The sequence below is a fragment of the Neospora caninum genome, chromosome XI (genome assembly GCF_000208865.1).
Source record: "Neospora caninum Liverpool complete genome, chromosome XI".
Lineage (NCBI taxonomy): Eukaryota > Apicomplexa > Conoidasida > Eucoccidiorida > Sarcocystidae > Neospora > Neospora caninum.
In genome coordinates this window covers 707,766-734,153 of record NC_018397.1, presented here as the reverse complement: position 1 = coordinate 734,153, position 26,388 = coordinate 707,766, and the positions used below count along the sequence as shown (strand labels likewise).

The 26,388-nt window shown below is 54.8% G+C and overlaps 3 protein-coding genes across 3 annotated transcripts; 1 reads left to right on the top strand and 2 right to left on the bottom strand.

Moving 5' to 3' along the window:
- Positions 1 to 1,859: 1,859 nt before the first annotated feature.
- On the bottom strand, positions 1,860 to 8,369 carry NCLIV_054060 (hypothetical protein; the record flags this gene model as incomplete). The annotated part of the gene is made up of 10 exons (XM_003884958.1): positions 1,860 to 1,990; positions 2,511 to 2,704; positions 3,197 to 3,522; positions 4,000 to 4,173; positions 4,411 to 4,479; positions 4,760 to 5,448; positions 5,600 to 6,125; positions 6,394 to 6,557; positions 7,440 to 7,524; positions 8,187 to 8,369. 10 exons carry the CDS (start codon positions 8,367 to 8,369, stop codon positions 1,860 to 1,862), a joined length of 2,541 nt encoding a protein of 846 aa, XP_003885007.1.
- Positions 8,370 to 13,242: 4,873 nt separating this feature from the next.
- Positions 13,243 to 18,997, top strand: NCLIV_054050 (hypothetical protein; the record flags this gene model as incomplete). The annotated part of the gene is made up of 7 exons (XM_003884957.1): positions 13,243 to 14,156; positions 14,883 to 15,024; positions 15,694 to 15,782; positions 16,319 to 16,565; positions 16,826 to 17,092; positions 17,635 to 17,909; positions 18,457 to 18,997. The coding sequence occupies 7 exons, from the start codon at positions 13,243 to 13,245 to the stop codon at positions 18,995 to 18,997; spliced, it is 2,475 nt and encodes an 824-aa protein (XP_003885006.1).
- A 1,600-nt stretch (positions 18,998 to 20,597) lies between these two features.
- On the bottom strand, positions 20,598 to 24,092 carry NCLIV_054040 (conserved hypothetical protein; the record flags this gene model as incomplete). The annotated part of the gene is made up of 5 exons (XM_003884956.1): positions 20,598 to 20,696; positions 20,979 to 21,066; positions 21,772 to 21,855; positions 22,696 to 23,041; positions 23,507 to 24,092. The coding sequence occupies 5 exons, from the start codon at positions 24,090 to 24,092 to the stop codon at positions 20,598 to 20,600; spliced, it is 1,203 nt and encodes a 400-aa protein (XP_003885005.1).
- Positions 24,093 to 26,388: the final 2,296 nt, after the last annotated feature.

Here is a 26,388-nt window from a genome sequence, read left to right as displayed (position 1 = left end):
TTTTGTGCAGTTGGAGCGTACCACGTTTTTTGACGAAACGGCCTGACGAGAGAAGATGCAATACGGGCGTGCATGCAGAGAAGTCTCAAGTTTTTCGTTCGTCGGTTAGACGCGAATGAAGCGGCGAAGGCAAGAGCAGGACGGGGAGTCCCCGCTCAGCGGCAAGAAAAGGACAAAGGCATTCGACTAGAAGGATGGACGAGACTTCAGACCTGGCGAGTCGGGAGAGCAGGCAGAAAGAAGAGAGACAATTACGCAGTTCCATCCAGGTTCTTTTCCTTTTTCTCTCGTTAACTCGCGGTCCTCGCTTTTTGTGTGGGGCCCGGGGAAATCAACGCGGCCGCATGCAGCGAGAAGAGCGGTCCCTGGTGTGCCTCAAACCCTACTCACGGAAAATCCCTCTACTTCTTTTTCATTTTCGCGCCCGTTGAGAGCACACTTCTGCAGGCCTTCGTCCGCTCCTTTCGAAGAAAAACCTGAAGCGTCTTATCCCCCCCCCCACCCAACCCTCCAAACCCCCAATCTGCACATACGCAGCTGAGCTGCACAGTCACCGCTGTTCCTTCCACGCTGGTTGCGCCAAGTGTTTTTGCACCGAATCGGTTCCGTCTGTCCAAAGCGAAATTCCTTGGGTTTCTTTTATTCTTCCTGTCGGTAACATGTGGATGAACGGTGTCTATGCAACAAAGGGAGGACTGTCTTCATCCCGCTTCTGATTACATAGATCCGACACCTAAAATTGCAGGAGCAGCGTCGCCAGGGGGAGGAGGTTCAACCAGTAAGCAGTAGGTGTTTCTTTCTGTGTTTAGTTGTGCCACGTGTCCGTCGTGCTGCGACGGTTTCGGGTTTCCAGTGTTTCGGCAGGAATCTCCGAGGCCGCACGCGACTTCCTTGGAGTCTCTACGTTTTCCGTGAGGTACTGTTCGGGTCGCACACTCTCGGGAGAATGGCCCAGCGTCAGTGCACAGCTGAAGACAACTCGCGCGGAGAACACGGCGTGTGGCGCTTGGCGGGCCCTACGCTTCTGTGTGAATATGTGCCTTCATCCGCGGTTCTTTTCTGTGACAGTGAGCACCGTAACAAACCACTAGCCGCACTGTGTTCGCAAGGCGACGGTTCTGCAAAAGAACATCGTCCATGAACCCCTAGCTGGGTGAATGCCGCTCCACTAGCCACGCGCGAATTCGCCACGAACGAGCGGAACTTTTCGGTCGCGTAGGAACGTGTGAATTCAGCTGCCGCGTGCACGGGACGCGAATCCTGAACCGGCTAAAACAGCGTCTTCGAAGACCACGCATACGCACTCGGCAGTCTCCTGCGTTCGGATGTCTCCGACAGCCACCCCCCGTCTGCGGCCGCACCATTGGCAGCACGCTTCTGTGAAATGCCTTTCACAAATAACGAGCCTTTAATGTTTTAGCGAAATACGGCACTCCATTCATCCAGCGGTCTCCCCACAAATACACTTCGAGCACTGTTCCGTTCCCCCCTGCATGCGAGGCGCTCCGGCTCTCAACGCTGCAACGCCAATCGAAGAACTACATGTCAAGTTCAGAATCTCTCAGGAGAGAATTCAGTTCTCCGGTGCACTTTTGACGAATTTCTCTGGTCACGAGATAAAGAGATTGATAGTTTGGTTACAGGTCTTCTTTCCGAGCAAATTGAGCGGAACACAGCGTTCAGCGCCATACATGTATACATAAAAATATATACATATATATGTGCATGAAGAACATCCCCACGATAGGAGCGTGTACTTAAATGTACCTTCTCATAGGAGCGTGTACTTAAATGTACCTTCTCATAGGAGCGTGTACTTAAATGTACCTTCTCATCCGGCAACCGGATTTTTTGGTGTTCTATTGGAAACCCCACAGCATAGACGTCGAGAGGTCTGATGCAGGCATGTCGTCCAGGTACGACGCAATAAGGAGACGATTAAAGACTGCCCGACTTCGCTGGTCAGAAAGGCCGTCGAAGAAGTTCTTTCCTACGCCACAGAACAAAAGAGAACGATTATGACGCGGTGCCGACTGCTGACCGATCCGAGACAAAGCGACGTCGCCAGCGATGCATGCAGATTCCAGTCGTTTACACTTCACATCCACGTTCCAGCGACACAAGCTTGAAGTACGCCCCTGTATACGAAAAGATATTCGTGCATGCCTGCCCTGTACCGCCGTATACGGATGGCTATAAAAGTGTGTATATATGTGTGGCACACCTATACAACTATCAATATATATATATATATATATATGCACATATATATATATATATATATATATATATGCACATATATATATATATATATATATATGCACAAAAACAGCGGAGATATCTAGCAGCAGATGCAGAGAGAGGCGAAGATGAATGCCTATGGAAATGCTCCTGGGCAGCTCTCGCGAGGCTTAGACTGTGGCGAGCATCTGGTCCGGGGCATCGCGTACAGGAAAAGGCCTGTTTGCAAGATGTTTACAGGAGTGTGAGTGCCTGCATCTCTAGGTTACCAGCAAATCGGGTGACGTAGTAGCAGAAGAAGCAGATGACCTTTTTGGCAAGACTCTGGCTGTTCCACTTCTCGACGGTCATCCGCTCTGCCTCGCCGTTCTGGACGTGTTGCCAGTAGAGGTCTTCAAACTTTAGAGCGATGGCGGGGTCGAGAAAAGCTAGAAGGACTTCCATGTTGCGACGCGAAGAAAACCTGAAAAGGCAGGCGCGAAACAGAGGACGGCTTAAAAGGGGTGCAGAGCGTGGCGTCGACAAAAAACCAAAAAACGCCTGAAGAAATCCCAGAAGGGTGGGAAAACGTGAAGCCGGCAAACGAGATAGACGCGCAAAGGGCGAGCATCGCGGGAGAGCCCCCAGGAGCCTCGCGCTGCAGACAGCGGAGCTGGAAAACAGAGACGCTCGCGCCGTCCGTTCTCGCCGACGGAAAACTCAAGGCAACAGAACAGAGCCAGGCATAGAAAACAGCCTCGAAAGCGGTGTGAGGCAAGGTGGAGGCAATGGAAATACAACGGGTGGGGGCGAGTCATGGAGGTGGGAGGCGCGCATCGCATTGCGGGCAACGCAGCCCTGGAAAAAACCAGGAGCGCACGTTTCCCTGAGTGTTCACAGAACAAGACCGACGCAGATCGAGACAAGACTCGCCGATGAGTGTTCGGCGCGCACGCCTCGAGAGACCGAGCCTCACCTGTCGAGATTGAAAGACCCAATTGTGCTCCACAGGTGGTCTACCACAATGTTTTTCGCGTGGCAGTGGCGGGAAGACAGGAAGTAGACGGACGCCTCTCCCTTCGGCTCGTCCCGTCCTCGCAGACTCCTCCACACCTGCCTCCGCCCCGTCCTCTCGGGTTTTGCGTCACGCGACTCGCTAGCGCGTTCTTTTCGGCCGTGTGCATTTCCCTCTGCTTCGTCCTGGGGAAAGGGAGAAGTCGCGGAGTCCTGAGAGCCAGGGCTGGGCGTTGCGTCCTCGTCCTCGACGCTCATCGGGGGATACGTGTCCGGAGTCAACCATCGCTGCGAGGGCAGAAGCGACGAAAAAAACACCTTAACTCTCTGGGCAAAGGAGGGATCCATTTCCCAGTCGGCAGACAGAAAGGCGTGCCGTCGCTGTTTCGTCTGCGGACAAACCGAAAGCGAGACGCAGCAGAGAGAGCGACACACTCGCGATGAAGCACACGCAGGTGCGCAGAGCGAGAGGAAGAGATGGAGGTGCACAGACAGCACACACGAAAGCCCGTTTGCGTGTGGAACGGTCGACGTCTTCTTTCCTGCACTGGAGAAACCGAGTCCCAGGAATGCGAAGAAAACGAGATCCACTGTGACGGGGGCTGCGAGACTGAGGCGTTCCCCGGCGCGAGTTGCATCTCGCCCACACCGCCTGCACGCGTCCCTGCCTCTTCGAGACACGCCTGCGCCTGGCTGCCAGGAAGAAGACGGATCAAGGGAGAGGAGAGTTAAAAAACAAAAGACGCTCTCGCAGCGCGAACCTACCAGAAATTTCCTGGCGACGTAAGTTGTTGCGTACACGTCCCCCCATACGTCGCTGTCCCCCGAGAGAAGAAGGGACACGTCGACGCCGTCCCTGCCGAGAGCCGTTTGGAGTGCGCGGCGAAGAAACCCTGGCGGGACGAAGTACGCCGCCGTCACGTACAGCGAGACAGTTGCCTGAGGACAAAAGCTAAACGCATGCGGCAAAGCGATCGAGAAGCACGCCTCGGGGATCAAGAGAGCCTCCCACGGAAGACGACGAAGGAAAGGTAGGCGAGCACGGGAAACGGGAACGCGCTCGCAAACGGCGTTTCGCGGCTAGATCGAACATGAGGTAGCGGAGAGAGAACAGAGCAGCGAAACGCCGAGACAGGCCGCAGACACATACACGGTCTTCCTCTTGGTTCGGCTCACATTGTAGATTGCAGATTTGAGGACCGCCTGGATGGAGCGCTGATTCCGCATCACGTTGCTCTCGAGGACCTGAAGAAAGAGACGCGAAGGCGAACGACGCCAGATTCAGGGAGCGGCTGCGACGCAGGCAAGACCCGCTCTGTTTTTGGCGAGTTCTGAGGCTGCGTGCGGACGCCGGAAAATGCGACAAGGACGACAGACGGCCGACGCCGGGGATCGCGAAGCACGAGCCAGGCGAGGAAGATCGCGCAGCATCGAACGCGAATGTGGGTCAAAGGAACCGCAGCACAGAGCGAGCAGCTGTTGTTCTTCCTTCCACCTTTCCCTCGAAAATCCAAGCTCCGCGCACCTGAACCAGAACATCGGTCGCGTCGTCGGCGTCGTCGTCAACTTCTTCCGTCTCGGTTTCGGCACGACGAGCGGGCATTCTCACGGCCTTCCACCCTAGAAGGAGGTTGCGACGCTCCTCGCCGTGGCACGTAGCCTCTCGGTCTTCGCGGTCACTCGATTTTCGCCAGGGCAGAATCGAGAGCAGCCGCGCTCGAAGACGCGACCAAGAAAACCCGCTCGATGAAGGCGGAAAGGAAAAAGACCAGGACGGCGTGGAGGAAGACGAGGACACACAAGCACAAGGCGATTCTGATAGAGCAAAGCAAGCATCAGAGGAAGACGAGGGGAGAGAAGACTGCAGTTTCCCACTGCTCTGTCCTAGGTCCACGACCGCCTTACCGTTTACCTCTTGGCTGAATCCACTGTGTCCGACAGTAGGCTCGTTCTCGCCTGTCTTCCCCCCGCTTTCGTGCCCGTCCAGGAGTCCTCCATTTCGCTGAGTTCCTTCCCGCCAGTTGCCGAACCTCGGCATCCGTGCTTCCTGCTCCGTGTCGACCTTTGCGAGATGCGAGACCAGCCGATCTCGCAGGGGCCGTGCGTTCGAGGTTTCGAGCGTCTCCACGAAGAGGGCTTCCAGCGCCTTCACCGCTGGTCCTCTGACGCGGACGTGCAAGTCGTAGAAGTGGTTTCTTCCTCCGAACTTTGCTCCTGCAGACCCGTGGGGCATCAGAGAGCCAAGGGGATCTCAGTCGAAAAGCGTAGGCCGACAAACTGCCTCAAAACTGGGTGTCGCCCCTCCACAGAGTGTGACGGCAAAACCCCGGGCGACTTCAGTTCGCGCCTTCTTTTCACGGCTTACCTACTGCGTCCTCGGCGACGTTTACAGACCCCACAAAAGCCACCTTTCCGTCGACCACAAGATTCTTCCGGTGGTCTCGGAAGGGAATCGGCCCCACGCGGTCTGCCCACAAACTCCCTGGTGCGTGTGCACGGCTTCCTCGCAGAGACACCTGAGCTTCCGTCGCTCCTGGAGTTTGCTGCAGGCCAGGTGGGGAGCCGCCGCATCCACCGGCCGACTGCGGAGACGGGGGAGAAGACGCGACGCGAGATGCGAGAGGGAGGGGAGTGACAGGCTCGACAGTGCCGCGACAGCTGTTCTCCAGCCCCTGTGAAGCCGGAGACGCGAACAGAAGTTTACAGACGCCCTTCCCGTAGGCGAGGATGTGTTTCGCTGTCGCTGCGAGGTACGAGAGCGAAGACCTCGGCGACGAGTCGTGCTCCAGTCCATGCAGCGCCAGGGGGAACGGCGGATTGAAAATCACGACGTTCACTCCCGCAGCAACGAGGTCGTCTTGCCACACCGTAGGCATATTGAATCCGCCAACCTGCGAACGGAAGAAGCACGGAGGCAGAGTCGCGACAGGGATCAGTGTGAGATGCAGCCGTGTGGGAAAGCACTTGATGCTTTCTCACTCGACAGGTGTTCCACGGGTCCGCAAACGACCTCAGAAAGGATCACACTTCTCAAAAAAGCCGGGACGACGGTGGAAATCGGTCGCTGGCGCCCGTTGCTTCAGATGAAAACGTCAACCAACGAACACACGGAACGAAAAAAACCCGGAGACACGCAGGAAGCCTCCTCTTGTCGCTTACCCAGTCGACCACGAGCACCACAAAGCAGCCTCGCTGTGCCGCGGCACACAAGGCATCCTTGATGGCACGTCCAACAGCGGAATTGTCGTAGATATAAAATTCCATCAAAATCGTCTTTTCTGCGCTTCCGATACTCCGAAGGATGGACGAGAAGACCTCGTCCCCTGAAGCAGCGGCAGGGGACGAAAACGCAAAAGAGAGGGGAGTTCAGGAGAGCGAAGAGAGCTCACGGGAGGGAGGAAACGGAAGCCCAAAGAGAGCAGAGGAGAGCGGGGAGGCGAGACACAAGCAGAATCCCGTAGGACACGAGCGAAAAAGGGATAAAAAGAGGCCCAAAGAGGAAACGAGAAGCGATAGCAACAGGGGAGGAGCGGCAGAGGCAAAAAAAAGTCACAGAGAGACGGAGCGCCCGCAAAAAGAAAAAAACACAGAAAGATAGGAACATTCCATGCAGGCGTTCGAGGGCAGGACACACAAAGGACGATTCGAAGGCACAGAGTGACAGACAGATTGGGTGGGTATAAGACTACGCCCACGAGAGAGGGGGTGACCAGATAGAAGTCCAAAGGAACGGTCAAGACGATCCGAAAAGAACCAGCAAGTGGAACAGGAAACGCCTACCACCTACAGGATCACTCGGGATAGACTCACACAAAGGAGAGCAAATGAAGCTTGAACAGAGAGAAGACCCGAACACGCGGAAACTGCCAGTGAATCCGGGACGCTTGCTTCCGCTCGAATGCTTCCAGCGTCACACTCGAAGGAGGAAGAAGGGAAGAAGCATGTGGAACGCACCAAAGGATGGCCACCACAAAAGAGGCGAATGCGAGGAATCATAAAGGCTGCGCGGAACGGCGAGGACAAAGGAAAAAGGGCCAGCGTTTAGGGAACGAGGATGAACAGAACAAAGAAACCAAACAGTCCCGAGAACGATAAGGGTAAAGAGAGCCATCACAGGGAACAGAGGCCTTAGGCGAAACCCCAGACACGACGCGACTGTGGACCGTACGCAACGGGACGAAGAGCGGGCCCTTGCAGCCGCCCACCTTCGTGGTAAATCTTCACGCGATTCCCGCTTGATACGCGGCCAAAGTGTTTTACGCGCTCCATGAGAGTCAGCCACTGTGTCTCCTGCCGAGAGAGGAAAAAGGTGCGCAGAATCAGAGACGAAAAACACAGCGCACCAGATGGAGAGACACAACAGCGGCAAAACGGGCCGGACTGCGTTGCTGCGAGCGGCAGGAATGGAACGCCTCGTCTCGAAAACACTGTCTTTCTTATCGCTGATTCGCCCACTGTCTCGCATCGATACGGAAGCGTTGCGGGAGGACAGGCAACCATGCTCTATGCAAAGGGGGGGCGGCGGTCGACGTCCCCTTCTGTATGAGAAGAGAAGGGAGAAAAAAAGGAGAAAACGAACCGCGACGGCGCAGTGTGCGTTAAAACCCATGACACGCGGCTGAGGTCCCCTTAACAGAAGCACGGCAGCTCTCGTTGGCCGTTTCTTCCACGACACAGAAAGACCATTCGTCCCTCTTTGAGAGCTTTCTATTGTTTTGTTTCTCCTAAAGAGGCAGCGATGTAGAGAATGTACACGCATCACCTCAGACATGTATACACGAATATACATATATATATATATATATACATGTGCCTGATACATTGCATTTGAATACCTCCATGTGCACCGGCAGATATGTATGTATGTAAACCGGCAATCGACACTGTGACCGTGGTACCTCTGAGACGATATGACTCGCATGTCGAGTCCCCTGTTTGTTTGCAGCACTTACAAGACGGGCAAAGTCTGCTTCTGAGAGACGCAAGTTTCTGTGGCGATTCGGCGCCCTCCAGGTGTCTCTTTCTTGTTCTCCTTCCTCCTGTCGTTTGGCCGTCTCCTCTGTCTCCATTCGGGCGGTCTGCGTCGCTTTTCTATCTCTCCCAGAGGCCGCGGTCCCCACGGTGTCCCCACACATTTCCCCCGCGCTTCCGCGTGCCTCGCCTCCGTCTCTCTCTTCGCACTTCTGCCGGACTTGGAGACGCCGAAGACCTGCCACGGCGCGCTTGACATGGGAGGGAATATCCACTGGCTCGTCGGCGGAGAAGGCAGAGTGTTCGAACTTGGAAGGAGACAGGGAGAGAGGAGAGGAGCATGACGAAGAGCTTGCGGAAGAGGAGGAAGAACAGCAGGCGGAACAAGGTGAAGACGAGGAGCATGAGGAGCAAGAAGGCGACGAGGAAGACGAAGAAGATGCACATGCAGAGACTGCACGTCGATGATTGCCGCTGAGGAAGAAACCGGTTGACCATCTATACAGTTCAGATTGAGTACGTGCGTCGTGAGTGTTTTTCCTCATCTCCTTTCTGAGGTGTTTCTCCCTGGTCTCGTCATGTTTTCCCGTCAATCTGTCCCCGCCCGTGGCACCACCACGCGGCAAGCTGAGAGTCGCATGAGAGCCAGAAATCCTTTGTCTTGCTTCCCGTTGAGCGTTTTCTTCCTCATGCCTATCCCCCACCTCTTCCTGTGCAGCTTTCATATCTTTCCCCTGCCGGCGCGGCCCGCTTCTCCCCCCGTCGCAGAAAGCGAGCCTTGCATGTGCGTTATTTCCTCCACACGCTTCTCCTTGTGCAAAGAAGGGTCTCTGTGTTTTCGTTCCAGCGAGACGACATCTTTCTCCTCCTTCTGGTGCAAGAGGCGGACTGCTGCTGCTGCTGTCACGCAAAAGAGAATACTGCGGTGAGTTTCTGAGGGAGCGCAAAAAGGTGTCCCCGCTCTCTACGACAGAGGTATCTGCCTTATCTTCCACGTAGGAGCGCTTCCGTGGCGAGGCAGTTGAGACGACAGATGGGTGAATGTTTCGTTTTTCTTCGGCTTCTCCGTGTACCGTTAAGGCGACGAGACTGCCGAGTGACGCAGAGAGAAGCGCCGCGCAGCGGCATGACGGAAATGCGGCACTTGATAAACGAACCATATTTCCTGGCAAAGGCACCGGTGAAAGAAGAGAACTGTTGAGGAGGAAAAGGTGAAGCAAAAAACGGAAGAAGTCTACAGAAAAAAGCCTTCGTCATAGTGGGTACGTCGAGTCACTAGCTACCCGGTTTCGGTAACAGGAGACATCGTCCACAGCGCTTGTTTGCGAGTTCGAACAGAGAGGCAGCCGCAGGCGAAAGGGAATACAGAGGCAAAAACGGAGGCGTGGAAGAAGGCGGAAATGACGCTCGTTTGTCCTCTGTTCCACGGAAAAAAGAAGTTGTGTCGGTGCAATGTGCCGGAACAAGTCCGCGGGTTTTGCGGGACCTAAAGTAAATCACGCATGCAGCGCCGCGCATGCAGCCAGTAGCCAGCATCTGCGCAGGACGCTGGACAAAAACGGGAGGTAACTGCCAGATGGACGAGCCTCCTTTTTTCCCGCGAGCACCGTCAGTCGTCAAATGCTTCGTGTCGACCAGCTGATACGAACTCTGCTGACGGGAACAAACTGTTGCCGCAGCAAGTGTCCATGGGAACGGTCTTTGCCTGACGGCCGCAAAAGGCGCCGGATGGCGAGACCTCGGGAAAGCGGGATCTAAGCATACAATTCGTCTAAGGACGGTGGACAACCGCTGCTGCCGACGCCGTGGAAGGCAAGTAAGGGAAGACCCCAGGACAGGAACTGTGGAAATCGGGTAACCGAGGAGCCTGTGCACAGGTCGACAAGCGACGATTGAAGCAGCGAGGGCGTGGAGCATCGCTGTCGTCCTGAGCTGGAGGAGCGCTAGCATGCTGCTGGAAGGCACGCCGCCGCACACGAGTGCAATTACTCTGGACAAGATCCACCTCAGAGCCAGTGCGAAGGAAGGGGTGGAGCCGCGCTCTGCATTCACGAGCCCACAGAAGAAAACTGTGCAGTCAGTCGCGAGTCAACAATGCACAGTGGCTACGTGGACGCCGGATACGTCGTACCCGGACTGTACCGTATCCTGGGTGGAATAGCATCGAAGGGCCTTTTCAGAGAAAGCGATCTCTCCGTACAGGCTCTGTCAATGTCTCCCATCAGCTTAGCGCCGCCCTTTGGTTCTGTAGGGCCCAGTTTTTCACAGGCGCCTACGGGGTAGCCCCCGCCGTCGTAGCCCCTCGGAGCACAGTTCTTTCTTTTTCTCCCTTGTTTGACAAGATTGCTGTGTCAGCCCAAAGCCAGTGCCATCCTTCTCTAAGCGATTCTTTCTCACGAGCCCGTATGCTGTCGCACCTGGCTTCAGGGGGAAAGTAGGAGGAGCCAGGATCAGGAGCAGCTCTCCCATATTTACGTAACGAAAGCCTTTTTTTCCATCTAAATGGGAGGCTTAACGCAACAAGGGCGCATAGGGCTTTTCAGCTTAGTACGGGTGGGCCCTCCCTGCAGCACGAATGACCCGCTTGTCCTCAGCGGGGCGACGGTTTCTTGCCCAACCGAACAGCGGCAGAAACTCTTTTGTTGATGCGCGTATTGAGAAGCAGCGGCGCACATGTGACTCCGAAAACGTGGTAGTACACACTGAATTAAACGGGAGAAAACTGTACCGCTGAGACTGGCCATGCCACCACGGTTAGGAACGCACTTGCGTAACGGGCTCACGGGCACGGCACATGAATCCAGAGTGTCCACATTGTTCGTTGAACTGTTCATACTCGACAAGTCTCGCCGCCTCTCATACAAATAGTTTTCCTTTCAGACGTCTTTCTGGAAGAAGCTCTTTTTAAGAAAGTGCATTAAACTAAACCGAAAAGGCGCACCGTATCATCTTGAGTTGCATGAGTTACCGCGCTAGTGGGCTCTGAGACCCTGCATTTTTCATATCGAAGTTGGCAAGCTGGCAGCTCCGGAGTTCAGCATGACGAAACAGTTTTGACTATGATCTGCATTTCGAAAAGGAGGCCTCATGGGCTGAAGCTCGTTTCGCCCGGCGTATACAATCGTGCGACTCCCCGCTACACAAGGAAAGGCAACAAAAAAGTCGCATAGTCCACTCCGTTCGACTGCCCATCATGTTTCGTGGCAGCCACAGTAAAAACCGCGGAGCCTAACCACTTGGAATTAGTGCACATCGAACGCTGCAATCGCTTTCCCTTTCTCATGGAATGTGTAACGCCTGCAGTCCCTTTTCTCCTGGGAAGACTGGGTTTTGTTTATGTCTTTGCCTTCAATACCTGACCTGTCCCTTCCTTTTAGTCCTTGAACATCCTCCCTGGAGCACAACCGGAGCCGACAAGTGACAGAATGAAGAACAGCCCCCCGAGGAGAATAGGCGCCCAGTGTTCTAACTGCATGACAAGAAGAGATCTGCCACAAATGACTCGCTGTACCGAACGTGTTTTGTGATCTGGCTTGTCATCACATCTGCGGCGTTTCCAAGTATTGTACTCCATTTGCGGCCGTATGGGTAACGTACCTCAACTCCCCCCCCCCCACAAAGGAGTAGAGGAAGCTACGACGTGGATGCGTGATGGGTCCTCGAGCCACTTCGCTTGCCAACGCACTTGCCATCATTCCGACCAGTACCAAAATCAACAGGTGTGTGGACTCAGGCACCCACGCGTGCCGCCGTTAACCTTGGGCACCCTTCTGTGGCATTTCTAGCTAACAGTGCACTGCCTTCGAACCCAGATTGATGGAAAAGGCATGGTTTCAATTGATTCGGTGGAACACTGCAATCATCAAAGTGTGTCTGCCACCGAACGCCTAGTTGGGTTGGCCGGACTGAGGTGACCGGCATATCCTGCCCGTCCGCGCAGGCGGCTGGCCTCTGCTTTCACAGCCCGCTCCGAGCCGAGCAAACAGACAGCCCGTCACCCGGCGCGCCGCTGTCTCAATCACATTTTTTTTATCCTGGGCGTAGACGGAATCGAAACTGCAGCATTTCCCTTCGATCCCACTGAGCGTGTACTTCTGTAGAGGGAGCCCAGTCGGGGTGTGAAAAGCCAAGCGTGTGTTCTGCAGGGGCCGCGAGGTGGCGCTGAGCGGGTGACTCCACACCGCACACAGAGCAGCGTCTTGTCTCCGTGTCTCAAGCCGCGTTTACTGCCATTCGTCACCTTCACAAAAGAACGTGAGTTTCTATCGTGACCGCTTTCTTGGCCAGACGTGCTCTGAGCCTGTGTCTGTGGTTGGAATCCCTACGTTTCAGGGAACTTTTTTCCGTGGGAAACCGTACGAACTACGGGGGAACGCACGGCTCGCGGGTTGACACCGCTGTGCAGGTTGACGCCAGTGCGGTATAGCTACAGCCTCCGTCGCAGGCATCGTTTTGAAGGGAGTCTTTGAAGACATATTTTTACTGCGTTTCGGGCACATCCTGCCGTGTCTTTCCTTGTGCGTGTTTCGAGTGTCATTTCCTGCTTCTTCTCCGCACGGTCGCGCTTCCAAGGTTTTCGCAGCCATGGACGCAGGGAGGGCTAGCGATCCTGGCTGGGAGACAGTGCCCGTTCGGGCTTCTTCTGCGGTCCCACGAAAGCCAAGTAAGACAGGCGGGTTCCTTTTTCGTCCCTGTTTATTCCATCTTTCCCTCCTCTTTGCTCTTCCGTCTCTGTGCCTCAATGCATCTGGGGACACAACGGCAACCGCCCAAAATATACCACCCAGGGGACAGAGAGACAAGAGAGAACCGGAAGCGAGACGAGAAGAACGGCTCACCGCAGAAGGCACAGCACGTGCAGAATGGGAGGGGCCTCTCGAGGAGGGGGTGGCAGTGCAAAAGAGGGTCGCGGGGAGCGAGAAGAAGAAGTCACCCAGTGCAACACAGAAAGACAGCAACGGGAATAAGCCCAATCCCATACAAGCGTGGGGTGAGGCAGGCGAACAAGGTGAAAGTGATTACACCAATTCGTCGACGATGGCGGAGGAGAGAGGCGAGAGCCCGAATCCCCACACTTCAACGCTCCTGGCAGAGGGTTCAGAGGCGGGAACAAACCGTGGTACTCCGCAGTGGACCGACGATGACGGGGACCCGCCTGTTCCGTGGCGAGCCCCACAGGGTGTTGTTCGGGACAGTGCGGTGCCAGTTGATGAAGCATTCCAGTCAGGTGAGGGTGAATGGAGAGAGGAAGAGGGCAGTGACGAAGGGCCAGGGGGCAAGAGCGAGGGGGAGGAAGCGGATCGAGGCGTGGCACGCGGTAGTATGGATGACTTGGGCGAAGAAAGTGACCCAGATGCTTCTCTGTCTCCTGATGGAGACGACGCAACCCTACTGGTCGACCATGTCGATAGAGCTCCCGTTTGGGGAGACGAAGGCGAGGACGCGGACAGTCCGTCACTAGACGAGGAAGGAGATGCGGGCGAGTACAGTTTATCTCTAGATTTTGAGGATAGCGATGTGGGGCTGGACCCGCTTCAGGTGACAAGCGACAACGAAGATCTACTGGATGAAGGTGCTCTGAATGAAGACCAGGAGAGTGACGGTACATTTGACGGCGAAGCGGAGGGAGAGGCGAAAGGAATTGAGACAGCCCACACAGAGCCAACTTACCATTTCGTGCGGCGCTACGATAATGACCGCGTTCCAGCACCAGGAGAGACGCTCATCGCTGCGGAAACGCAGGAGTCCTTCCTCTTTGCTTCGACGGCTCAAGGCACCATTCCTCAGACGGAAGGAGGTGGGAAATTGATGCCATATTCAAAACGTTTGCCCAACAAACGTCACAAAGAGGATGACATGGTTGAGAATGGTTCGGTCACTATCTCGTCGCGTGCTCTCTCACCTCGTGGAAAGGCACAAATTCCAAAACCGCCGATGGGATGGAATTCATGGTACGAGATTGTTTTTCCTGACGCGAAAGGACCAGCTGCCGATAACAGTTTTGGCGCAAGTCGTCGTTCAGAGCGGTTGTAGATGTACCGGGCACGACAGGCATGTTGTCCTTTACCACCGCCAGACTCCATGAACTTTAGAAACACACGGTGACACCTTCAGCACTGTGCCTCCTCGAAAATGCTGATTCCATGGCGCACACAGTAAACATCGATTGTGGCGTCGGTGGCCGGCGGATGAATTCAAATGGAGCTTGGCCAGTTCTGCGACCTACTCAGTTATGCCCCAGGGCCGTCTTCACTTTTTCGCCGTTTGCGTAGTGTCATGCTGGCGTTTTTCTGGCGGGATACCCTCGTAATGTTAGAGAACAGGAACCGGCGAGATAGCTGGGGGGCTGAAATAGGTATTGGAAAGGAAGAGGGAAATGGAACGGGACGGCGCAAGAAACGGGTCGACGCAAGGAACGGGTCGACGCAAAATGAAGAGGCGCATGAGCCAAACCGAGGAAACGAGCGGGCAAAAACCGGAGAGAAAATGCGAAATTTCGCCTGGGCGTGTCGGGTGCGGCACAGGGTCGTTTCAGATCACCAATAGTTGTGCAACCGGTATTCGGTTCTGAAAGTGCAACGACGTGCAGCCCACCTGAGTTGTCCAACTACCAGCGTAAAATAGCGTTTCACGGAGCGTTTGCGTCGCAGACGTTTTCCTTTTCCGGATGTTCTCAGGAATCGATTTGGGTGTGACACATCGAAGCTGAATGAGGAGCTTGTCATGGGCATAGCGGGGGCACTCAGGGCGTCCGGGCTGCAAGCGGCTGGGTACGAGTATGTCACGCTCGATGACTGCTGGGGCATCAAGAAGGATGAGGTAGGAAGAAAGGAAGAAGAGGAGCGAAGGAAGTGATTGTGGTGGAGGGCTGCAACACATGGTGGAAGTGACGAACGAAAGGGGAAAGAGACAGGAGAGAAACGGAGGCTCAGACAGATAGCGGGGCACTGCTTCCATGGCGGGGAATCAAGAGACACGCGAACTCGAGGCACGATGAAGCGGAGATAGATTGACTGGGACGTGTGTCGGGGCAGAGACTCGTTACACCGCGAATCCAGCGACGCACAATACAAACAGTCGTTGCGCTGCGCATGTTACAAGCAAGTTGACGTCAAGTACCATTCACAAGAGCTCGGCTGGAGGGCGAACCGTTTCCGAAGAGAAAAGTATTTACTCTCTACATTGCGGTTCTAGCCGTTGGCTGCTGACGGGGCGCCTTTTCTGCTGTGGTATAGCACTCGCCATGAGTGGAGCATGTTTCTGTCGTTCGTGTGGTTCCGTGTTTCTGTGTCGGACTCCGTGGCAAAAAACGTGAGGGAACCTTTGTGACACCGTAGCAACGGCCATTTTTTTCTGTGGTCACTCTGCGACTGACTCCGTACTCGTGCGTGCTGTACCTTTACAATGCACGTGCCGGTTTGGTGCAGACTCAAGGTTGAAGACGCACGTGAGGTCTGTTTGTTTTGATTTTGACTCTGTGGACTGAAGGATAACTCCTCTGGATCGAGAGGCCCCGCCACCATGAGCCTGAATGTCATGTGCCCGTTTCGAGTCTTCGACAAAGAGCCAGAGTTTCGGTCCGCTCCACGTGACTTTGTTTGCTGAGCTGTTGTGCCAACTACCGGCGTCTTTTCGTCATGGCACTTTCTCCAGTGTGAACATCGCGACATGCCTCACTGTGCTTCAGCCACGTGTACAGTTTCTTTCTCCGTTCGTGTTTCGTCGTGCCGTCGCGTGTTGTAGGAACGCGGGCCACGAGAGCCCCTTCTGTGGGATGCCCAGCGCTTTCCCAGTGGCATGCCCGCCCTTGGGACGTTTCTCCATTCCCACGGATTCAAATTCGGGATATACACCGATAGCGGATCCAGAACCTGTATGGGGTGAGTACAAAAAAGAAAAACGAAAGGAGGATGCAAAGTCCGAGGGATATGGATGAACATGGGCTGTGAGTCGTGTCAGAGTCGACACATCGGGATGTCACAGCTATGGACACATAAACGTCTCTTTCTTCGCCCATCGTAGCGGAGCCACGTACGCATATTCTTTTATTGTCTTACCCGCATGCACATGCCTACGCTCTTGGCGTGAACTACGCTTGTCTTGCTGCATTCAGGTATGTCGGATCCGCTGGTCACGAGGAACAGGATGCGATGACATTCCAGTCATGGGGAGTCGATTTCTTGAAAATCGATGGATGCTACGCGGAGTCATCAGATATGGAAATGCTGTACAGACGGTGGTCTCCTGCGTTCGAAAAAGCGGCAGCGACCGATCCGGATCACAAGCAGAAAGTCGTCCTCAATTGCAGTTGGCCTGCCTATGTGCAGGACCCCTTGAGCTTCAATTTCACGCTGATCGGGGTGGGAACGACACAGAAGAGAAAGAAGCAATGAACAACGAATGGATATGTCGCAAAACCGCATAGACACAACTGGTCATAAGCACGCCTGTGGAGACAGACGCCCACAAATTTCCAACAGGCATAGGCTTTCTCCTGGGTGGTAGCTGCCGTTGTGTGAGGCGAGCAGATATTCCGGGTGCGAAACGCATTTCACCCGTAAGAACGCGAGGGCCACATGCTGCACATGGGCTGGTGTGCTTCGTTCTGGCATGCCCTCAGGAAATATGTGATACGTGGCGCATTTTTGAAGACATCCAGGCGACATGGGAGAGCCTGGCGCAAATCATGACCTTCTGGGGCGACAACCAAGGTATTTTCGCAAATGTCGTGGCCCCCGGGAGCTTCAACGATCCAGATATGCTGGAGGTTGGAAACGCCAATTTCTCCGCAGCAGAAGGCAGGACTCAAATGAGTGTGTGGAGTATTATCGCGGCACCACTCATTCTTGGCAACGACGTACGCAACATGTCGCTGCAGACACTTCAGGTGCGTGGAGGAGAGAAAAGCGGAGCAAGACACGAGAGTTCCTTTCCCAACACGTAGAGAGGTGTTTGAAGCTAGAGAGGGCTTCTCTGAAGCCGAAGAATAATTCAGAAGGGCTGCTCAGCGCGGTTCCCGCAAATGGCGAAGTCAGGGTCAGCACGGGGGCGACGTCCACCTGGCTAGGGAAGCAGAGAACTCTCATATGTATAGACAAGTACAAACATGCAGACCCAGCTGGTGGCCGCGTAAATATGGAAGGGGATTGAGGGTATACGCGAAACGCTCCGAGGTGTACCGTATAGCAGGGAGAGTTCTGTTGACACGCGGCCTCTTCAGCACAGTACCCGATTGACCGTCCGCACGGTTGTGCAAGGCTGTCGTCGGCAGCGAATCCATCAGTGGTCGCCCTTTTCATTCTGTATCTAAAACTGAAAGTCCTCTTGTCCTTCCATTTTGTGTTATGCGTCTCGCGTGCGGAGAATCCGACCAACGCCGTTGCCTCCTGGCTTGCAGGGTGTTTTTCTGTTGGTGATCCGTGCGTTCAGATCCTGGCAAATCCCAAAGTTATTGCAGTGAATCAGGACGACCTGGTTCTTGAGGGTCTCCGGGTGTTCGAATCTCCGAACACTCTGTCGATCTGGATGCGACCGCTCGCTGCCGGTTCAACGGCTGTGGCGTTTGTCAATCTCTCTTCGCAGCCACAGAACGTTATCGTGAAGCTGTCTGAGCTGCAGAGAGCCTACTGGCGAATGTGGGTGCCTTGGAGGCGCCCAAAGCTTCTGCAGCTTGTGGAGAACCTACCGCCAGGAGACAGAGACAGGTGAGTGGGTGCCAACATCTGCTCCGCCCCTGGTACTCCCGGGGCGCAGAGCGAGGCACAGTAAGGACTCCCTTTCTGCTTAAGTTACATACAACGGGGAATGGGACGGGGTTAGGAGAAAACGAGAGCGTTCGGTTGGCGGTCAATAATGTCGGAAGAGAGCGTCTCAGCAAGTTTTTTTTTGTGGGGCACCAGGTGCGTGAGCGAGTGGAGAGAAGACGTGTGGTTTCGCGCGTAACAGAAGCAGTAAAATAGACACTCTGCTTCGACCAATAGTGAGAGCCAAACAGAGATAGTCATCAGGGGAAAGGTAAGGAGGATTGATTGGAGTTGATGGCTGAGACGGCTGATCTGCGGCGAATCGCTAAATCAGTACCCATGTGATGAGTTTGTGTGTACGTCGGTGGGGGAAATTGGCAGCAGCGGGGATCTACGAATAGGTGAAGTCAGACATTACGTAAGTCGTGATGTGCTCACACATGTTTACCGGTCCGAGTAGTGCGGTTCTTAAATTATGACTGCTGAGCTTTGTTGCTTTGCTTCGCAGGCTCATGCAAGTGCATTTTCCTCCCTTGAGCAACGATTCCCGAACCTTTCCTATCGAGTGCAATGTTAATGATCTGTGGCTCGGCCAAAATTTTGGATACATGCAAGATGACATTATATCCCCCCATGCCCTGGCTCCTCATGACACCTTCATGGTGGTCATCAGTCGATGCAAGGCGACGGAAGGGGCTAATCTACTCCCTCATTCTACCGAAGACACCCAAGAGGCAGAACTACGAGAAGCAGACGTTCTCAAGGGAGAAGGAAAAATTGGAATTGAACAGGACGGCAGTACCCAGAACGCACGCGGAACAAATGCTGGAGTTGACAGTCCCGCTGGAGAAGTCGCTAGTGCAAGTCATGCTGAGGAACCAACCAAGGGTACCGTAGGCACCGCAGAACCACCGTCTGACACTGCTGAAGAGCGGAGTCTATTGAGACGAGCAATGAAAGAGAACGAGGAGGAAAACAGCGTGGCGGGGACAGGACAAAGCAGTCTGTCCTCTCATCGTCGTGGCTCGCTGAAGGACCACGAAATGTAGACCGACGAAACCGTTGACGTTCAAGGAAATCATACAGCAGGAGCGGTAAGACAGAGTACATGTCTCCCACCTTGAGAGGGGTTTGAACGACACAGCGGAGAGGAGAGTCGAAGTGAGACGCCCCTAGAAACGAAGATGGATCCAGTGTTTTCTGGCCGATCCTTTGGCGTGCAAAGCTGTAAGTGTCCGGCACGCAATTTTTCGGAGAGATTTGCCGGTATTGGCCATACCACACAGGAAATCTACTTAAGAGACGGTATGAGGAAGAAAAAGTAGAAGCGAGAACGAGGATGGAGAAAAGTGTGGTAGGGGAGGTAGGCCAGAGAGGACGCTACTGTTGTAGCCATTCCGGTCGGTATAGCAGAGGGAGGGCGCCGAGGAGCAGGCAGACGTGCTCTCCCTGCTTTTTGCATAGGCAGTCTCCCTCACTTTTGTGAAGACCATGTTGGTCAGCGGTAGAACACAACTTTTTTGAAGACGTGAACGGTAGAAGTACCGTTCGTCAGTTTTTTCTGAAAAGTACACGCTAAGGTGAACATATATAGAAAAAACTAGAGCTTTTCCACGTCACGCGGACGGGGCTTTCGTTCTCCTAGCAAAAAAGCCGTTCGGAAAACAGTTGGCACATACCTTCCAGCAGCGTGTACCATTACTCTGTCAATGCGAAAGCAGTTTCTCATGTGGACCGAGCCCTACCCCATGCTGCAAAAAATTGTCGGCGGGGGGTCGGGTATGAAAAAGAAGGAAAATCTGTTTCCCAATACTGGAAGACTGGAGGCCCGACCTCTTCGTGGATGTGATAACGAGTACATGATTATCACCGCTACAGTGTTTCAGGATTTTATCTTATCGGGGCGCAAGTGTCCGCGAGCCTCCGGTCAGCGTCAACCGTGCGGCTACGATTTCGGCAACTTCATTGAGGGGCGTGCGAATACGCGTGTGGAGGGAGTGACTGCACTCTGGAGTCGCACACGCTGATTTATTTACATGTGAAAAACTAGAGTCCGACTGAGCAGTTCCTTCTTTTTCCGGGGTAGCCTTGCTGTAAAACTAGGAAGCGGTTTCTATCAACGGAGACACCCGGCGGCACCCAGCATTGATAATTAGTGACCGACGCGTACTTGCAGGAAATAAAGTGGGTGGCCAGAGAAGAACTTCGGGCTTTGCGGAATTTTCAGTTTCGCAACAGCATGATTCGGCAGTGCCGCCCACACGATAAGCCTCCTGCGTCTGTCCTCGGGAATTGCGGCTCTCAAGTTGTACAAGTGAAATCCACGGCGGGAGACGAGACGCCTTCCAGCATCGAAAGACACAGTACCAGCCACCCGATTCCGTTTCTGACGCATCTACGTAATGATTAAGGTTTGTCGCCGGCATGTGTCGTCCTCCGCACAAAGATACGGCATACGACAAAAGGACAGCCGTATCGCTGGACTGAGCATGCTCTGTGTAGGGCTTTGTCGCCTGTCGTAAACGCTTTTCCTGGGTGAGGTACGCTCTTGCTCCATCTGTTTCATCGTTGCGTTCGACAGCGAGGGCCCACGGTAGCTGCTTAGTTCCCTCTCTTACTAGCCGGTAGCGGCCGTCTGTTCTTCGCTGGTCACTGAAGGTGGTTTTGTTCCGTCTCCGCGCTGAAGCGCGCGACACTGGCTTTTGTTGCGGCGAAACGAGGCGCGCCTGTATGGACGGCGAATGTCGACTGCTACCGCGAACACAGCAGGGTCGAGTTTAATGCTTCAGATGTGACAAAAAAAGGGAAGAGTGGCACCCACACAGGGACAGGCAAACAAATTCCACCACGGTGGAGAAAGACCGCAGTTACAATATCAATGTTAAAGAGAGCACTGAACGTTGTGGCCCTTTTTCTGATTTATTCCCGAGATTCACCCTAACCCGCACCACTTGCTGATCCACCACCTTTCGATGGACCCGTCCAGCTTTTCCAAAAATCCACAATCGTCACACGCAGAGTTTCACCTACGGACTTTGCGTGCGTAGTCAGTCGCTTGTAGCTTCGCTGCGATAATTCAACCCAACTTTTCCCTCGGTCCATCGCCTCTTCTGTTGAGCTGTACACACACACACACACACAACGGCGAAAGAGTCCACAAAGCTATGAAAAAGCAAGCTTTTGAGATTCCCTCGCCATTTGCCTGGGATCTGGAAAAGCCGGGACGTGCCGCTGACGTGCCCAACAAAGAACGCGGTCTTCGTTCAGGCGCAAATTGCGAAACACCGCCAAGCGGATTCACTGAAGAGGGATGTATCCAGCGTCACAACGGGGCCCTGCTTTGCTTTCGCCTAGATGATATCTACGTGTCTCCAACCACACAGTCGGAGACGGTTTCTTTTCCTTTGTCACCCGCAACATCTGACACGAGGGGACGCTGATGTGGCATGCGAACGAACCATACGTGAATTGCTAAAAACAGGCAGGCAATTTCGAGCTTTCCCCCTTTCCGTACAGGACATCGGACACTGGAGACCTGCCCATGAGTAAGCCACGCCCGAAAAGTCAACGCAATAGTTCCATTTACCAGCACATACACAACGCCTCATACATTGTTCATGGGTAGATACATACACGAAACGACATCCAGAGTCAGCTATGTCCCTATACCCATACGCACATACGCGAAGAGAACGCATGCATAAAAGGAGACTCGCTGGGAACGCTGCGCGTGTTGAAACGTGCAAGAAAAGAAAAGGCTCACACTTCCCACACACGGCTGCGGATTCGTACAGCCCGCGATCGACCGGGAAAAATCTCTCACCGTGGGAACGCCTCTTGGACCTTGCCCGCGACTGACGCAACTGTGTTTGGCACCACCTCTGCAGCGCGTTTGCACATCTCCATCCTGACGAAGGACCAACAAGAGTTGCCACGACAGCTGCATGCAAGCGCCATGACTGCGAAACTGCCCTCCGCTCTCACGCGCTGGGGCCCGTCCTTCCCTCCTAGTTATACTGGTCTTCTCGTTATACCGCTCTCACCACAGGGGCGTACGTCTTAGGTTTGCACGGGGGGACAAAATGCTTTCATACTTCTCTATTTAGCTGTCGCCCTGAGACTTTGCTTGCCAAGTGGTATGGCGCCCGATTGCGTTAGGTAGCAACTTCATTGGATGCGCGTAGATATCCTCACTGTGTGTCTACATCTTCTTAAAAAGAAAGGCGCATCTGAATAGAGATAAACCTCCCGCGAGAGCGGGCTGCACGGTGGTACCAAAATTCGGCTTGTCTTCCCTACGGGAGATGTTTTAAGCTCCCTGGAGAAAGGAACTGCGGGGAACGCGGCAGGGGAACCGGAAAACGAAGACTCAACGGTTTCCAGCAATCCAGTATTCCCAAGTCGCTGCATCAAATGAGCAGGCACTTAGGCCCCCTAGCAGGCAACCTAGGAAAGGCCTTGGAATAGCACCACCACTAATAATCAAGATCATACTCATACGCAAATGCCAAGAAGGATCCGAGATTACCCTGGTTATCTTTGTTGTATCAATACATTTGGTGTTCACTTGGTTCTCGAAACTGTCGTTGGCTTCGCCGTGCCGCGTCTCCCGGCTGATTTTGGTGACTATACAGGTGGATGCGCCAGTTACCTAAAGAATCCGTTTTTTGTCACCCACCCCGCAAACGGCATCCAAAAAAGTGAATCGAAGGGACACGCATTACATCTCCTTCCAGTCCTGACTTACACATGACTGCTGAGTTCCTCGACAACGTCGCGGTAGGTCCCAAGCTCGTCGTCCTCTTTGCGTTGGTTGTCGCCTTTCCCCTTCTCGCCCTCCACGTTCGTCCTTGCATTTCTCGAGTTTTCGTCGCCATTCTGGTGCACAGGCCCCATTCGTCTATCCCCGCCCCGCGGATTCCTCATCGTTCCACCCTCAGTCGCGGCGGGGCTCTCGGGCAGAGACGGGGGCGACGAGGCACTTCGCGAGCTCGGCGCGCCTGTGTAGTACTCGAGGATTCCTTCTTGTCGTGAGACAAGAAAGGGGTTGCACGCCTGGAGAGGAATCTTCATCCCCAGCCAGTAGCAGTCGCCTAGACGCCACAGAGAGAGAGGCAGAGCGCGGCAGATCGCAAATCTCGACAGATGCCGCAGTGTCACCCGAAAGGAGAAACAGCCACGCGATTCAAGGCGCAAAAGATCTCACGGACACCACAAAGAGACCGAAACCCAAAACAAGAGAAGGCACCAAAGCACAGAAGGATAGAAGCGAACAGAGCGACCTCTTACGAGGATCGGCACAATCACCTACACGCCATTGTCAAAATTTTCGCATGCATCTCTCTCCATCTCCTGAGGTAATCCAGTCTTGGCGTAGAGTGAGGTGTCTAGATCCCCATTATCTCCGGGTCCCTCGTTGCGGCAACCACGCATGGAGGCCGACCCGTGGATGCAAACCAATCTGACGAAAGGCGTTTCCCTCGAAGCACGTCGCTGCAGATGTCGCACGTGTGGCCAGAGAGTTGTCGACAGTGTCCACACAGTTTCGCGCGGCCTACCAACGCAGAGATTGAGGTCCTTCTCCTTTCCGCGCGTGAATTCGATGAACTGGACAGGAACGCTGCACCGTCCGGTTTGTTCCAGCTCGGTGAGGATGGGAGCCGCCTGTTGCGGTGTCGTCAGACTTCCCGAGAGCGATTTGACGTAGGATGCACGTTTCCCCGTTTTGCGGTTCGGAGACACCGACCCTCGGCTGTTCGTCTTTGCTTCCTGCCCGTTTCCTTTCTCTTGCGAGGGCGTCTCCGCCGCTCCGGCCTTCTCTTTGTCGGCGGCTTCTTCACCGGATCGCGCTTCGCCCTTCCCCAGTTTGGCTGCAGCGGCCAGGAAGGCCGAGACCTCGCGATTCACGTCTTCGTAGACAACTTTCGGAGACATTTGACGCAGTACGAAGCCGTCGAAGAACGGCGAGCGAGACGCCAGCGTCAGGCGGTCCAGGATGTCTGGGGAAACCAAGAGAATCCCGGCGCCTTCGTCGAACTGGCCGACACAGACTTTCTCGCCCGTCGTCGGAGAGTTGAAAGAGACGCCGCGGCAACGGTGCACGGGGAAGGCAGGGAAGAACCGAATCGCCTGTCGTTTCTTCATGCGCGGCAGTGGCTGACCTTGAGGCACAGGCGAAGCGCCTGAGGATAGTGGCGACGGAGGCGCGGCAACGGGCGAGGGAGGCGCGGCGGGAGAGAGAGAAGGGGAGGAAAAGAGCGCAGGGAGAAACGACAGCAAAGCGGGAACGGGAGAAGCATGACGAGCGGCAGGAACCAGAGAAGTCAAAAAAACGTATTGGCAAGAAGGGTACGATGCAGCAGAGGACCCAGAAGCAGAAACGCGTGGATCGAGGGCGCGCAAAGACGCAGGCAGAGAACGCGGTGGCGACGATGGAGCCAGGCCAGCCGAGCGGGAATGCGAGGGCTGTCCGTCTGCCGGAGGTCCGGCTGAGTTGAGCGAGGCGGGAGCACGTTTGACAAGGGAGGAAAACAAGAGCGACGAATGGTGGGCATCCGTTGCAACAAACCCGGGCGACGATGTGTGCGGTAGAGAGGGAGACGGCTGCGACTGAAGGACTGAGTCTACATTCTTTCTGCTGCCATCTTCACGCTTCCGAAGAAGCGGCAACGAAGAAAACCGAGACGAGATAGGAAACATAGAGGGCCCGACACAAGAGGAACACAAATGCGGGTCAGAAGGGGAAGAAGCCGAGGCAGGAGAGAGCAAAGAGGCCACCGCCAGTGACGTCGACGTCGTGGGCGATGCCTTCTCATATATGCGAAAAGAGGAAGGCGCTGGAACGTTGCTCCACGAAGAAATGCTGTCTTCGTCATGTTTGCTTTTCCCATCGCGCGATACAGCGAAGCCCCCGAGAAACAAGCCTCCCGCCGACAAGCTGGACAAGGAAGAAGAGAAAGGAAGGACAGAAGCGGAGAGATGGATGAGGGAGACAGGGTCGAGAGAATAAGAAAGCCGGCTCGCGTTCGCTGCAAATGGAGGCGCCTGTGTCTCTCCAAGATGTGCCTCACACTCCTCAGAAGGCCCTCCAACGTGAAGAGGCTGAGGGGCGATCGTCGGTGTAGGGAGAAAACGAGGCTCTTTTGCGTTCCCATCTCGTCCCAGCGAGGCCGGGGAGCGCAACGAAGGCAGCAGAGAAGACGACGAGGAGGGGAAGAGAGGAGAAGCTTCTGAAGAAGCCGGAACGGCGCCAGAGACTGCGCTGCTCATCGCGTGGTGTGCATCTGAAGAGCCAGCAAGATACACGGCAACAGAGGATACAAGGGGAGTGGCGGGCCGGGGAAAGGAGGCACGGAACGCCGAAGAAAGACGAGGCAAGAACGACCAGGCATTTGAGCTCAACCACATATCTTCTAGGAACTTAGAAGGGACAGCAAAAGGTGTTTCGGCAGCAGGAACCGCCACATGTATTCTCTCTTCGCCTGCTGCAGTCCTCGAGGGTGCGGACCTGCCGCCGCCTTCGCCTCGGATCGTCGAAGAGCGAAAACGGTGTTCGTGTGTCAGTTCCATTTTCGCTGCTGAGGCACCTGGAAGTTGGACAGGGAATACGGAAAAGGGGAGCAGCGAGGACGGCGATCAGAAGAGAAAACGGGAGACAAAGAGTCGAAAATTCCGCAAAATAACACCACGGATGCGGTCGCTTGACTCCTCACCAGTGAGTCCCTGGTACAGAAAGGCCCCTTTCCTCTACGAGGAGAGCAGAGGACGAGACGTGCGAGCCGGGCGAGTCGCTTTTGGAGGGGAAAACCCGAGTTAGCAGAGGCCGTCGATCTTGTGTATTTGAGGCAGAAGCCTCATGCAGTTTACTAGGACACCCACCAGGCAGGCAAAAGGGCGAAGGAGGCACGAAAAAAGACGAAGACAAGGGGGACATAGAGAAGCTGAGAAAGGCGAGGCGGTCATCCCGTTTCTGGAGCGCGAGAAGTAAGCAGAGAGAGAGGCGATTCCGGAGCCTGCCAAAAAGCAAAAAGGACTGGCCACGCTTTTATTTTTTGCCGGCTGCATGTTCTTTCGCAACTGCATGCGGAACAGAGTGAACCAGCGACGCTCTGCGCTCCCTTTCTCCCCGCGTTTGCTCACCCGGGCGTGAGCTGTTCCGGCGAGTTGTCTTTCCCAGAGCTGGTCCACAGCACGTTTGTTTGAGGTGTAAAGAACTTGTCTTTTGTTCAATCTGTCTGAGGGGTGAAACATGAGACTTGCAACTCCCTGGGGCTCTTTTCCGCGCCGCTAGCGGAACCAGCTAACAGTCCACTCCCCGCCATTCATGCATCCCTCGTCGACGCCAAGGCGGCTGCGTCTCGTCGCCCGGGGCAGCGCCTTGGCTACCTTCCCAATATAGCGCGGAGGGTGGTCACCAGCATCTACAAAGCGGCCGAAAAGC